The 15,818-nt window shown below is 31.8% G+C and overlaps 1 protein-coding gene across 2 annotated transcripts in view; it reads left to right on the forward strand.

Annotated features, from left to right (window-relative positions):
- LOC145321951 (rhophilin-2-A-like) overlaps positions 1–12,295 on the forward strand; it is a 150,647-nt gene extending 138,352 nt beyond the window's left edge. For both annotated transcript variants that reach the window (XM_080163648.1, XM_080163649.1), the window contains exons 17-19: positions 5,982–6,029; positions 6,380–6,502; positions 10,570–12,295. In XM_080163648.1, coding sequence (XP_080019774.1) covers positions 5,982–6,029; positions 6,380–6,502; positions 10,570–10,803 — 405 coding nt within the window. In that variant the 3' untranslated portion in view covers positions 10,804–12,295. The remainder of the gene's footprint in view (positions 1–5,981; positions 6,030–6,379; positions 6,503–10,569) is intronic.
- Positions 12,296–15,818: the final 3,523 nt, after the last annotated feature.

Here is a 15,818-nt window from a genome sequence, read left to right on the forward strand (position 1 = left end):
TTTAAAAAATCAGGTTGACTAAGTAACCATTACACATTTCATTTTGGGTCTTTCCTACTGGGAGCTGGTTGGGCAAAAGACCTCCAAAACACTGAAAATATGAGTTCTGAGCTTATTTTTAAAGATATCAATAATGTAGTGGTAATCAAGAGTGTGTAATGGTTACTTAGTTCAGTTATTTTAAAAAGTTTTCTTATAAAAAATCAGGTTGATATCTTTAAAAAAACTCAGAACTAATATTTTTAGTTTTGGGGAGTCTTTTGCTCCACAAGCCTCTGGAAGGAGCGTCCCAAAATGAAATGTGTAACAGTTAGGTACTTAGTTCAATTGCATTAAAAAAGTTTTCTTTGAAAAAATAAGGTTGATATCTATAAAAAAAAAGCTCAGAACTCATATTTTCAGTGTTTTGGGGGGTCTCTTGCTCCACAATCCCCTAAAAAGAAAGTTCTAAAATGAAATGTGTTATGGTCACTTAGATCAGTTATTTTATAAAAGTTTTCTATAAAAAAATTAGGTTGATATCTTCAAAAATAAGCTCAGAACTCCTGTTCTTAGTTTTGGGGGGTCTCTTGCTCCACAAGCCCCTAGAAGAAAAGTCCCAAAATGAAATGTGTAATGGTTACTTAGGTAGTTCAGTTATTTTAAAAAAGTTTTTCTTTAAAAAAATCAGGTTGATATCTTCAAAAATAAGCTCAGAACTCCTGTTCTTAGTTTTGGGGGGTCTCTTGCTTCACAAGCCCCTAGAAGGAAAGTCCCAAAATGAAATGTGTAATAGTTACTTAGTTCAGTTATTTTTAAAAAGTTTTCTTTGCAAAAAAAAATCAGGTTGATATCTTCAAAAATAAGCTCAGAACTCCTTTTCTTAGTTTTTGGGGGTCTCTTGCTCCACAAGCCCCTAGAAGGAAAGTCCCAAAATGAAATGTGTAATGGTTACTAAGTTCAGTTATTTTAAAAAAGTTTTCTTTGAAAAAAATCAGGTTGATATCTCTAAAAATAAGCTCAGAACTCCTTTTCTTAGTTTTGGGGGGTCTCTTGCTCCACAAGCCCCAACAAGGAAAGTCCCAAAATGAAATGTGTAGTAGTTACTTAGTTCAGTTATTTTAAAAAAGTTTTCTTAGAAAAAAATCAGGTTGATATCTTCAAAAATAAGCTCAGAACTCCTTTTCTTAGTTTTGGGGGGTCTCTTGCTCCACAAGCCCCTAGAAGGAAAGTCCCAAAATGAAATGTGTAATGGTTACTAAGTTCAGTTATTTTTAAAAAGTTTTCATTTAAAAAATTAGGTTGATATCTCTAAAAATAAGCTCAGAACTCATATTTTTAGTGTTTTTGGGGGTCTTTTGCTCCACTAGCCTCTTGAAGGAAAGTACCAAAATTCAATTTTCAAAGTTTTCCGTGTACATCCAGTCATATAAGAGATTTTACAAAAAGAATTAGGTTGATAACTTTAAAAACAAGCCCACACGTCCCTCCCAAACTTTGATACTGAATTTCATTTCCTATAAGTGTACAAACTTCCCCCCCCCTTGTAATCTACAGAAGGGTTAATTTTGTGTATCGTCAATGGGGATGTACAACAATTTATCCACCATTGTCTTATCACTTTAGATTCCTGGATAAAAGCACAAAAGTTTGGCAATTTAAGCAAATACTAATTTTATCTTTAATTTATCAGGGCAATTTTCAGAACAATATTGGTCTAGCTTCTATTGAAAATGATTTTAAGTTAAGATTACTTAACAAACAAAGCAAAAATCAGTTGTCCATAACTTCATTTAATTTTATTTCAAGCCAATAATTTAAATAAAGCTTTGTTGATAGCGAAGATACTCTTTCACTCAATTTGTCTGTCCGTCCGTCATAAGAAAGAAATGTGAATTACCAGGCTGCTATTTGAGATAAACGGCTGATATTTTTGTCAATATTCTGCTGTCCAATGAGATTCTACTCTACATTTCATTTGGTTGATTTTTCAGTCTTTCTGTCCGTTATGTTATTTTTGAGATAGATTTTTTTGAGTGGGCTGGGATATATTATTTAATATGCTCACTTTTATATTAATAAGCTTTGCTACTTATGGATGTTGTCATCCTTGTTAAAATTGTAAGTTTATCTACTTCTTCTAAATATTAACTACAAGATAATTTTAAATATGAAAACATAATGTATTATGAAATAAAGTAGTATTTTTGTCTCTAGCTAAAGATCTCAGAAATGCTTAAAACTATTGGTTTATGTTTTTCAGGGAACTCTCATATACCTTCGATGATGGTTTTAAGCTATTTTGTTGTCCCATTAGAAAATGGTTTTTTTCTATTGTGGACTTTGAGTATGAATTCTAGTGTGCTTAAAGTGTGGGGGATTAATCCCCCCCCCCCTCTTTTAGGAAATGTCCCAAGAGGATAGGGGCAAAGCCACTAATGATATAAAATTTAGTTAGTAAGGTGTGCATTCACTACCGCATATTTTCACAATCACATCCTTATAGTGTTTCATATTCGCAAAAAGACACAATAGCAAATAGAATATAATAGGGTGGTTCAGTGATGTAGAAAATAGAAAGATTTATTTGTGCTGTTGTTATAATATATTATACAGTTCTTAAAATTTAATGAGGTGATACATGTGCGGAAGTGAATGCACACCACTAAAGAATGGGTGGAAGTAGGTGTAAAAAAGTTTTCAGGGATAAAATAATTGGTAAGAGGTCTGAAAAGTTGTTTTGTCAGCGATTCTAAGGGTTAAGACAATGGACGATAAATCGATGTACATCCCAATATAGAAAAATGAAATTTAAATGTAGAATAAAAGTAATGGATGAAAAGTTTAAACACTGAAGTTTGTATGACCCAGTCAAGATCAAATAAATGCCCCCATGATTTTTAAGCCAATATGAATGAATAATAAAATAATTTTGGGTACCAGTATAATTTACAGTCTAATGTCCCCTACCTTCCTTGTAATAATATTGTAAAATTCTTATATTGATAAAATTACAGCAAATATACGTATCTTTAATATCGCTGAATGCACTCAAGCAACGGAAATATATAATGTGCCTTTTTAATATAAACAAGTATAACAACGAACATATAGGCGAAACTCAACATCCTCAAAACTAATTTGTTATATATACAACTCTTATTTGAATGTTTTATAGTAGAATTTCAAAGATAGAAAAACTATTTTGCGTTTTACTTTTCCATATTAGCTAAAATAATCATTATATAGACAAATTACATATCATTATTTATTTATATTTTTAAAAAACTATAACCTTTCTTCGACTTCAACAAAACTTCCATGAAAATTATGTAACGATCGGTGTAACCATTTACGATGAGATCTTTCGAAACAAACATACACACAACCTGCTACTTTATCGAATAGAATTGCGAATACAGACATACAACTCTACCCTAAAATTTGTAGAGAAGCTTTGCTCATAAAATGGCTCCAAGTGACTTTAATTCCTATTTTAGTTATGTGTCAAGAGCGTAGCTACTCTATTATTAGGGTATATTCGTGCGTCCGTCTGCAAACTGATTTTATATTTTTATTAATTTGATACTGCACTGCTTCTTATCGATATAGCAGGACTCGGCAGCTGCGAATAAGCCTTAAATTTAAAACCCTTTGGATGCTTTAAATATAAAAAAGATGGTTTGCCACTTTTTTTGAGCTTAGACTTTAAGCTGATATTTAAAGTTTAAAAACTTTGATTTCCATGTGGCATAAAAGTGGCAGACGCGCGGCTACCGAGCCCTGATAATTATCCTTATATGAAGAACAACAGTGCCTATTTATATTTCTATGTAATTAAACCAAAAAATTGTGTAGAGGCAATTTAATAAAGTTATAAGATTTAGAGTGTAACTGTTATTTCAAATATGTTGCTATTGTTCCTCTAGCATCTAGATGCTCTATATTCAAGGGAAAGTGGAGTAAAGGTTGCAGAAATAAAATAGCCTAAAACCATCCCGGGACTAAAAATTTCCTAAAAATATTAAATCAATTGGTTTAGTGGTTAGTGAGATTTTAACGGACAAACAAATTTATACAAGTTCAAAGTTTAGCTGAATGTCTAAACATGCTTCTAATATAGCAATCTGTCTCTTTAATAAACAATGTTAGTCACCCAAACTGCTTTAAATTGGCTCCCGAGCCCCATTTTTGTACCTCTATTGATAATAGGTCTATTGGTACTTCCTAAATTTTTTTAAAAGGAACAGACACTCATTATTTCCTTGTTTTATACAAGGATGTCGACATCCATAACACATTAATAAAAATAATTTAACGCGTGTCAGTCTGTCTGCTGTTAGAATTTCCATTAAGATTTCTTAAAGAGTTCCATTTGGTAAATCACCTAAAAGACATAAGTTAAAATAAAATATAATTTGCCCTATATCTATATTAGTAATCAGTCCAATACTGATAATTACTTCTTAAAACCTCTATCGACGTAGGTGAAATTAATAAAGCACCATTGTAGATTCAGGAATCTTAAGAGATAAGACAATGGCAGATTGATAAATTAATAAAATAACCTCTTCTGTAGATTACAATTAGTGGTTGAAACGTTTGGACAAAGTTTAATAACAAAGTTGTTAAGCCAACGAATAAATGAACATTATTTTAAAGCTTTGGAGACTAATGTAATAAATGTCCCTATCCTTCCTGTAGTAGAGTAGCTACGGTTATAATAATGTGTTACTATATATATAGGTAAGGGCTCTAATCATTTCTAATTCAAAACTTCCAGGGTATTTACTGTCAGAGGATTGTGTATTACCAATAGATTTATTACCCTAGATGGCCAACCAACACAATAATTCATCAAACTTTCTAAGAATTTCTAGCAGGCGAATTAATTTGTTTATATTTTTTAATGTTATCTTGTAGCAGAATTAAACGAAAAAAAGGAAAAACTACCATTTAGTACCAAAATGTTTACACTTTCTAACAAATAAGTGGATGGATTGTTCCTACGCTGTTTTCCTATTGGGCCAAATAAAAAATTGAGGATCTAGACTTTTTATATTTATTGTATTTTGTTTATTTATAAAATATAGAACACTGTGTCAAAACTTGTCTTGCTGTTCATATATCAGTATAAGACTGAATTTGTAAAGCAACAATGTTGACAACATCCATAAGATTAAGTAACGTAGCACAAAAAAATAGACAGACAAACGGACATAGTGAGGGCAGATATGTCGTTTATCTGGGGAAAAAGAATATGCTATAATTAAGTTAAATCATGGAACCTTTGTTTTTTAGAGTGATTATCTTTATTCCTAGGCTTAAATAATTTGATATTTTAATCCCAAAGATTTAACAGCTAAATGGGAAGTAATTTTGGGTTGTATTCAGTTCAAAATTGTTTACCATTTTAAAAAGCATAACTGTAAAAAATAAATAATGGTAATTTTAACGTCAAAAAAAATATATAACATATTTGAAAAGGTTTATCATATTCTTATGTCTATCTATAATACAAAGTAGAACGATGTCTGTCTGTCTGTCTGTCCGTCTGTCTGTCCGTCTGAAGCTTAAGATCTCAGTAACCGCTGAACCGATTTGGCTCTAATTTTCAGGGATTATACCTACTGGTCCTTTGATGGTTTTAAGCTTTTTTCTTGGGGGGTGAGACACCCCCAACTCCCCCTAAAACAACCCCCCCCCTTTTTTTTATTGCAGAAGATTTCCTTGGTCCTTTTTTTTGCAGGAGATTTCCTTGGTCCTTTTACGAATTTCACCTTAACTTTTTTGTGATCACCTCTTGGGGCAAAGCCTCTAGAGGCTAGGGGCGAATCCGCTAGTTTGAATATAAAATAATGTACATATTTCTTTAAAATAAATAGTTATACATATAAAAAATAACTTGAATTAGGTTTAGATTATGATTAATCGTTAAACAATGGTTTTGAACTATTCAAAAAATATAATTTTTGAATTCTCATATTTCTTCTTATTTTTAGATTGGAGGAATGAAAGAGGGTGATTACTTGGTTGGAATAGCCGATAAGGTAAACTTAATTTTATAGATTTGGTCATGCAGAGTGTGTTTAATAAAGCTTAGCTTTCTTTCGTTGATCTTCTTTAATTACATAGTTAACTAAGTAGATTAAAGAAATAATATTTTAATAAAACATGCATATTTTTTCTTCAGGCTTTGCTTCCCGCACTTTATTTGTTTGACTGTGACAATAAATTGTAATTCTAAACATTTCCTTCAATTCTAAAGATTTTGTTTCATTTTAAATTTAAGGATTTTTTTCATCCAACTTGTCTATCACTCATAAATAATCATTAATTAATAGAGACAAAATATGTCTTCCTTTGCCAAATCCCTTTCCATAATTTTATTATTATTTAGGATATAAAATGGAGTTCCCATGCTGACGTGGTTGAGAAGATCAGATCAGCTGGAAACAGCTTAAAGTTGCGTCTTGTCACACCCCATAATAACAGAACTAAAAATAGCTTCTCTAAAGCTAAGGTAAGAAATATAATTAACTTAATTTGCACCATCCCAACACTCAAAATAACATTAATGACTAAAAGTTGCGTCATATAAGTGCTCAGTTTAACTGAACTAAAATGGCTACTTAAAAGCTGAGGTGAATGATTAAAGTTGTGCTATCCAAACCCTCAGAACAATACAATCTTCTAGTTTATGATTTAAAAATTGCGTTTTGTCATCCCCCACAATAACAGAACTAAAAACAGCTCAGGTAATAAATAAAAATTGCGCCATCCCAACTCTTTAAATTATAAAAAAAACCTAATCTAAAATCAATGGAGCTTTAGCTACCTGTCATATCATCCTTAGTATTCTATGGTTTTTAGTACACTTGTACGTGTCTGTTTATGAACCTTTTATGAATAGCTTTATGTGTTTGTGTGTGTGTGTCAGTGTATGTGTGTGTGTGTGTGTGTGTGTCAGTGTATGTGTGTGTGTGTGTGTGTGTGTGTGTGTGTCAGTGTATGTGTGTGTGTGTGTGTGTGTGTGTGTCTAAAATATAACAAAGGACATTATTCGCATTCTCTATGGGCGACAATCATTTTTAGTAGCGAAGCTCTGTACATTTTGTGTGTGTCCATTAATTATAGTTTTTATGGTAAATTTAAATGGTAAGAATCGTTCTACAGGCTTTAAACCTTGTATGAGGATTTAAGTAAAAATCATGATTTCTAGGGCGTACTAAAGAAAGTATCTTAAGTTTTGAGCAATTTAGGTGGTTTTGTCAAGAATTTTGTCTCTTAAATATTTTCGCTTTTGTTGAGGTTCACTTTTTTGGGATGTTGTCTTCCTTGTTTAACTCTTTACTTTTTTTTACAACCTTTTTAGGGTCTATCAAATATAGGGCATAGATTTGAATTATCCAGTGATAAAATAAGTGGTAAATTTAGCTAAATTGCATTATAGACTTATCCACAAACTGTCGAACCACGTCATAATTGAAAAAATAATAAAGTAGTATAGGGGAAATGCCTTGGCCAATATGACAAGATCTTGCAATCAAAGGGTAAACAAATTTTTTGTTTCATGCCTTACGAAACTCCCAGTGGGGAAAAGTTATACCCCACGAACAACATTTTTAACAGAGGAAGTATGATACACATTTTTACACTTTGAATCCCCTCCGACTCCCCTCTCCAACTAAAATCACTTGTATGCCTTGTGCGTTCATCACACTTCTATATATCATATTCTTTGGGACCTAGTAGGTGGTCGCCTCTTTAATATTAAATTTTATTCAGAGAAAGGTGTATCTATTATTGAAATCAGTTACTATACCCAAGTGGCTTGCAAAGCTACAATCCTTATGTAAAAGTTATAGAATATCTGTCTGTTTGTCTGTGAATGTTAGTAGCAAAGGATCTCGCTAACTGCTGAACCAATATAGATTTTATATGTTTAGGTAAAATCAAAAACTATTTTGGGGTAAAGTACCTCCATCCTCTCAAGATAACTCACTCATAGAAGAAATACCCCAAAAAATATTTATATTCTAAAATTAAAAATAGGCGGCAGTCAACTCCAGCCTTCCCCCCCCCCCCTTCAGTGACCTAGAGGCCTCTAGGGGCGTAGCCGCTAGTAAATAGTAAAGAATTATATTTTCTAACTTTTCTTCAGGAAGCATATCCCTAGCTATGCATTCTATTGAATTTAAAATCAAAATTTATGGGGGACATCTATTAAAATCAGCCAATTTAATTTCGATTAAACTTTTTAGTAGCAAAGCTACTTTATAATTCAATTTGTCTGTCTGTCAGTCAATCAGTAACGCTATGCGGAAATGTCATTTTCTCAGCTGCAATTTAAGATAGATTGCAATTTTTTATGTAGTTCCTCCTTTTCAAAGAGAAAACAGTATTGTCTGTCGTTCATACAACTAATGACAAATGGATATTAATAATTTATATCTTTTGTTTTAATTTTCTCTTTGAATCCGTGATTTTTTTGTGTTTCGCTACTTATGGATGATATCCTTGTTTTTTAATGGCTTATTAAGTCACTATTGTGTATGGTTAATTAAAACAATATGTTAATTATCCTTGTATGAAAGTAACAGAATGAGTGTAGGCCTATCTGTCTATATTTGCCAAATGATCTCGTAAACCGCTATACAATGAAGCTTTACAAAGGTTCAGAAAGGTTTAAAAACTATTTTGCAGTAGGATATATCAACCCTCCTAACAGAAATCGCCCTAGAAAAAATACACACTTCCCCTTTTTTCTATTTAAAATCAAAATGAAGGAACTACACCTCCCCCCCCCCCTTCTCACAAGTGCTCCTAGAGGCAAATAATGACAAACAAAGTGTTGTCCTGTTACAGGAGAATTATTGTAGGGTTGGGCTTATGATTAAGTACAGCAGTCAGAAATAAAGAAATGGATAACTATATAGAAGTAATGGGATGTTTTAGTGCTTTTATTAAAACTTACAGTATATACCAACTCCTAATTTATCCCCCCCCCCCCCTTTACGATGAATTCATTTGTGTACTCAATGATAATAAACAAAAATATCCTTCCTGTAGATTAAAATTATTAGTTGAAAAGTTTGAAAACTAATATTTTGGAGTAAACCATTTAGAATTTAATAAAAGTACCCAAATAGTTTGAGCCAACGAATATGAAAATGTTGCTATAAAGCTTTGGGTACCCATGTAATTTATAGTCCCCTCCCTGCTTATTTCACTATTCTTTATTCTTGCTTAATAATTGGATTTCTTTGTTATTTTTGTCAGCAAATTACACAAATAGCCATTTAAACTGATTAAAGCTGTAAAAAGCCATAATAAAAATTGACTAAATGTATAAGTTATTTGCTTCAAGGGCTTGCCAATTACTCAACGACTATTTTTGCAGATTTAACAAGGACAATTTGTTGTATAATTAGCGAAGCAAATATCATTTTCAGGGCGACCACTCCAAAACCAAAAATATATAGTATTTTTATAGTATATTTTTTTTATCCATATAGTATATATAGTATATTTTTTTTACTCATATAGTATGATATAGTATCGGACTTTGAATTATTTAGTAATACATAGTATTGATTTTAGATAGAAAAAGCAAAGTTACATGTTATACAGTAATAATGTAATGAGATTAATTGAAGAAAATTTTCAACAAATTTTTAAATCAGCCTGTCATAAAGTTTGTCGTTTTTACGTCAACATTAATATGTTGATATAATGTCATTAGGCTGTCGATGTTATGTTAGTTATAATTACTTTTTATTAAAGCTGTTTACAGATGTAAATGTTTTAAAATTCATTATATCGATGCTATGTCAGCCATTTAGTCGACATATATCTTTTAAATTGAATATCGATGGAAAGCGATCAGTTTTGACAGGGTTTACTTTTATAGTAAGCTATAGAGTAGTTGCGCCACCTATAAAAAGAAAGAAATTTGCATTATTATCTGAAAAAAAGTAATTTACATTCAATATTGCACTATAAATTAGGTGGAGTAAGTTTTGCCAACAAACCTCAACCAATAGATATAGAATACATGGATATATTGGCAGGGAAAAATTTGTCGTCAGTTTAGCAAAATTTGGGTTGCTAATATGGACCTCATTTTTTTGGTCAGTTGGTTCGTCCAGTGGAAAGGATACTAGGGGTTGATGGGGGGGGGGGGTTACGTTATTTTAGCCAGCTGGTATTATAACTTTATTAGAGTACATAAAAATCTAGTGCAACATCCAAGTATTTACATATCGATTCCTAAACCATTGTTTTAAATTAATTATATTTCTTTATCTTGAACTTTAATATTTTTTTTTATTTTTCATTCTCATATTATCATTTTTTACTTTTTCAAGATGCACTTTTTATTTCTTTATTTAACTTCAGATACATGAAAAACGTTAAAAATGAACATTTTTACTGATTTATCCTTCTTAGCTTGCTTTTTTGTAAGATCTTATCCAAATTGCGTCTAATAAAGTTTGTAGCTACAGCTGCCATGTCAGATGCATGTGATGTATGTAAGAGTGGAAATGTTTTAGTTTTTCATAAAATAATAATTATTTTCTATTTCAGCTACACGGCGGAATATCCCCGACCTCTACAACCAGCTCTTCATCCGGCCTGTCCTCTGCCGGCTCATCCGTCTCTTATCCGGCCTCCGCCGACTCATACAGTCCGCCGATATCCGAGGTCGGCTCGACACGCGGCGGCAGCCTGATGCCGTTTTCTCTGTTCAAAAAAGGCAGCAAGGACAGGAAAGGCTTCAGCAGGGAGGAGATTATTCATGATAATGTCATTTTTCGGTGAAAATAGATCTTTAAACGGCCATTTTCAAGTCATAATGGACAAATGAACATTTTCAATTTAATTCGTACAATAAAAAAAACAGAAAGTGAAAAAGATAAACTCTTTAAGATTTCATAAAAAATATACATATATATCTACAAAAAATAATCTAAAAATAAACAATTTAAATATATTTGTGCCAATTTAAAATGTATTTATATGTAAATAAGCATTTATAAAATGTAAATAAATATAAAACACAAATTTTTTGTATAATATTGATATAATTTTGTTAAAAATATGTATAAATAACATTCCTAGTCTTAAAAAAACTCTTTCTGTGATATTTTTTATTATAATATATTTCTATTACCATTTTTATATCAGTTTCGTATTAATAACGTATAATAGTTATTTATTGCAGCGTATTTTAGACAGCTTTCCTCGTATAGTAAAATGGAAAAAAATCATAAGATTAAAACTATTTTTGTTAGGCCCGAAGGGCCTAAGGTCCAAACTAATAAAACTAGTAATAATTTTATTATTTTAATATTTCTGGAAAATTGTCTGTATTACGATGCTATATATCATTTTCAGTAAGGCTAAGAACTGGTTCTAATCCAGCGGATATTAATCGGTTTCGACGTCACACTGGAAAATATTTTTTCATGAAGTTAAAAATATTTCTCCCTATTGCTTTATTTTAAGGTTTTCAAAAAGAAGTATTTTTAATATATATAATTATGTTTTAATTTGCTATAAAAAGTGCCAGTTTTTGAAATTATGGGCATCCTCTGTAAAAAAGAAGAGAGTTTTTAGACATTTTTCTATATTTTCTTTAAAAATTTAAAAAAACCTTAAGACAACTGTTATGAAATCAAATTAGTCTAAAAACCTTTCTTTCTTGAATGTAAATAGTACTGAAATTATTTAATTTTAATCAATTTTATTAAAAAGTGATCTATTTAAAAATGCCCATTTGAATCAAGGAGAGAGGGGACAATGGACTATTAAAGAATCTTCCCCAAAGCTTGATAAATGCACTTAGTAACTTAAAACTATCAAAAAAGATTTTTTTTTTGGGGGGGGGGAGGAGGGGAAGACTAATTTATCATCCATGTCCTATCTTTAACATATTTAATATCAAACTTAATTTTTATATAATAAATAATTATAATCGTTTTTTATACAAATAATTATTTGTTCTATATCATTAATTATTATAAGTAGCACAGCTACTCTATAATTAGTGTATGTTCGTCCGTTCGTTGACAAAACAATTTTAAATGCGTTTGTGTACAAAGTATATCTTTCACCTCTTGCTTTATATTATTTTATTTCTTCTCAATATTCCCTAAGATCTAATTTTAAGCTTGTTATTGCTGCGCTACTTATGAAACAAATTATCCTTTTTTCTTTATGTTTATAAATTTATATATAACAAATTGTCATTATATCTTTTGTTTGTCATACATTATATAATATAATAAATAAATGATTTTTTAAAGATTAATTATTGGTTACTTTATTCTTATTTGTTATTAATTGATGCGATGCTTCTCTACAAGCCGTTAATGTCAGTTTGTTTATTAAATTACCAAGGCTTTGAATGCATGGCTCTTGTCTGGAGGTTCTTCTTAAGCAACTACCAATGCCATGCATCTCACATAGCAAATGGGGATGCTTTTCCTCAAAAAAGCCTAGCGAGATTAAAGTAAAATAATAGAGGGGGCATTAGCTATATGAAACTCTGCCCAAAGGGCGGGGATACTGTCCCGATTTTGTAATGGGTCTTTGAAATTAGCTAATAGCGCCAGAAAAATAAACACAGCCAAGTCCCTACAAAAAAAACAGGAGGCAATTTACTAGCAGACAAAAAGGGTACCCACCACTTGGGCTAGGTAGTTGTTTGGGTTATACATTTATTCTAGCGAGCATAAAAACCCGACCTACTTTATTTAAATAAAAAATATGTTTGGGTGGGAGTTTTATTCCCTATGTCCAACTCCTGTGGGGGCTACCCTATACCCTATTAATATAATCACACTTGGTGAAACGGTCATAACACACAGATTAATTAAAAGCTATCTACTATATATAGAGAGATGTCTATCTGTCTGACTAAAAAACAGTACCCGCTGGACCGATTTGCTAAGATTTTAATTATGGTCAAGGTTTTAATAATAACAGGTATCAATATCTTATTGAATTCAACTATAAAAAATATCAAATAACATCACATTAGGGGAAACAAATGTTTATAGAACACTTTTTAAGTTTTATAACAGTGAACTTGACAAAAATATATTAATTTTCAATTTGCTATGGTTTTTAATTTCCCTTTGAGGTTTCAAAATATTTCTTTAGTAGCGCAGCTTCTGTATAATGAACTAGTTGCTTCGTCGCTAGCCAATAGGGGAGGTCGGTTTAGTTTAGGAAAATATTCTATAACCACCCCAAGACATTTAAAAAAGGCTTCCCTAAAAAGTTCAACTTATTTGGGCCGGAATTTCCAAGACATTTGGTTTCAGACAAAAAAACCTTACTACTTTATATTATAGAATTTAACTATGAACATAACGCGTCAGAATCTTGTGCTGTTATTATACGCAAGGCCTCCAACTAATCATAAGTTGGTTGAGCTCTCTGGTCGAAATTTTATTCCTTACTCGTCATGGGGTAATGGCGCAATGGGTAGGGTGTTGGCCTGGTAATCTAAGGGTTCCCGGTTCAAGCCCCACCACGTGCAAAATTAACTCTAATGAATTGAGCCATACTGATGAGCCCTAAAAGGGCGAAACACTGTGTCTATGGATATATAAGCTCGTTTGGTCAGGAATTAGGCTGAACTAGAGCACTCTCAGGGGAATGAAAAACCGTACTAATTAGCCATAAGTGCAAGGCCCCCAACTAATCATAAGTTGGTTGAGCTCTCTGGTCGAAATTTCATTCCTTACTCGTCATGGGGTAATGGCGCAATGGGTAGGGTGTTGGCCTGGTAATCTAAGGGTTCCCGGTTCAAGCCCTGATGAATTGAGCCATACTGATGAGCCCTAAAAGGGCGAAACACTGTGTCTATGGATAAATAAAAAATTGTTGTTAATGTTTTATTCCGAGGTTTACAAAAAATAATAAAATATTTTATGAACTGGGTAGTAAAAATGAAAAGACGCGAACACGACAAATAGCGGGCGAGTAACATTTTACGCTGAAGAACCGCGGGTGGGATGACCCCACATGTGACACACAAACAGCATCGGAAGTGTGCACTCATTTCCGAATAATGTTTTACACTATTTTACAATTTATGAAAAAGACACAATAGCAAATATAATTTAAGTACTGATGGGATTGAAGCAAAAGAAAAAGGGCCAGTTTTTGCTCCTGTAATCATGGATAAGACAATGACCGATAAATTGATATACATTAAGAGATATAAGTTTTCCGGAATTTTAATGTAGGGAGTAGATTTCAAATCTGCATCAAATTTTAAGGATTTTTTATAAAATTCGTTTTTTGTAAAATTCTTTATCTAAAAGCGAAAATACATTTTAAGTTAATTAATTTTGACCAATAGGATAGGTGGATTTTTAACTACCTGCGCTCTAATTGGTTGAATGATGTACGACATCCAATCAGAGCGCAGATTTTTTAAATCCACCAATCACAGATGCCAAAATTAATTAACTTAATTTGTATTTCCGCTTTTAGATAAAGAATCATACAAAAAACAAATTTTATAAAAAATCCTTAAAATTTGATGCAGATTTCAAATCTACTCCCTACATTACAATTCCGGAAAACTTATATCTCTTAATATACATCCCCAATGATGATGTACAAAAGTACTCCATCTAAGGATTACAGATGGTTGATTCGTTTGAAAACTCAACTTAATGAACCAACCAATCAAAGTTCAAATAAAGTCCCCAAAGTTTTTAAACCAACGAATAAGAAAACATTATTATAAAACTTTGGTGACTAATTTCCCCTCCCTCCCTTCCTGTGTTGTAATAATCTACAATATTGACGATTACATGTAATACTTGTGCGGAATTGAATGGACACCCAACAATGACATCTTAATTTAATTATTTCTAAACACTTTTCTTTGCGGTTAAGCTAGGATCTTAAGGGTTAAGGCAATGGGCGACAAATTGACCTACATCCAAATGATGATAAACAAGATCACCCCTTCTGTAGATTATATTTATTGGTTGAAAAGTTTGGAACAATCCTATCACAATTCAATGTAAACACCCAACGTTTTTAGAAAGAGTCAGCGATTAAGTCAGTGAAGGGGTTTCATCAATTACGCAGAAAAACAATATTTTTTTTCAGATTTTCATGTACTCTGATAGTGATGCTCGCAGCTGGCTAAACTAACGATGCCCCCCTCCTACTGAATGAACGAATTGACCATTAAATATTTTTATCCTGTCAATATATTTACGTATATCCCATAGCCATTATTAAAATACTCATCAACAATTCTTATACATCCTTATACTAAAGTAACAGGATATTTGTCTGTCTGTACCGAAGGATCGCACTAACCGCTTAACCGATCGGGTTCTCCTTAACAGGGTAGATTCTTATATGTCCCGGGAAGGTTTTTAACTATTTTGGGTAGGGTACCACCACCCTCCCAAGACAAATCGTAAAATATCGAGAGAAAAAAATTACGTTCTCGATTTTAGAAAGAGAGTTCAACGCAAACATAAACGTCAAACGCAACATAGACATATTTTAAATATAGAACAAAACATTTAAAGTGCCACTAGAGGCCTCTAGGGGCGTAGCCGCTAGTATATATAAAAGTAACAGGACATCTATCTACTGCATGAAGCGAATAAACTGATAAACAAGTATGGTTCTCCTGTACAATGAAACTTCGTATTGGTTCAGGGAAGATTAACAACTACTTCCAAGAGAATTCATCCCCATAAGACTTATATTTTACAAAAAGATAAATATTTTAATCAAACATAAAATTGTACCAAGTAGACTTAATTTTTCAAGGCGTTGTTACTTTT

The sequence above is a fragment of the Acartia tonsa genome, chromosome 6 (genome assembly GCF_053477335.1).
Source record: "Acartia tonsa isolate MP-2025a chromosome 6, ASM5347733v1, whole genome shotgun sequence".
NCBI classification, from domain to species: domain Eukaryota; kingdom Metazoa; phylum Arthropoda; class Copepoda; order Calanoida; family Acartiidae; genus Acartia; species Acartia tonsa.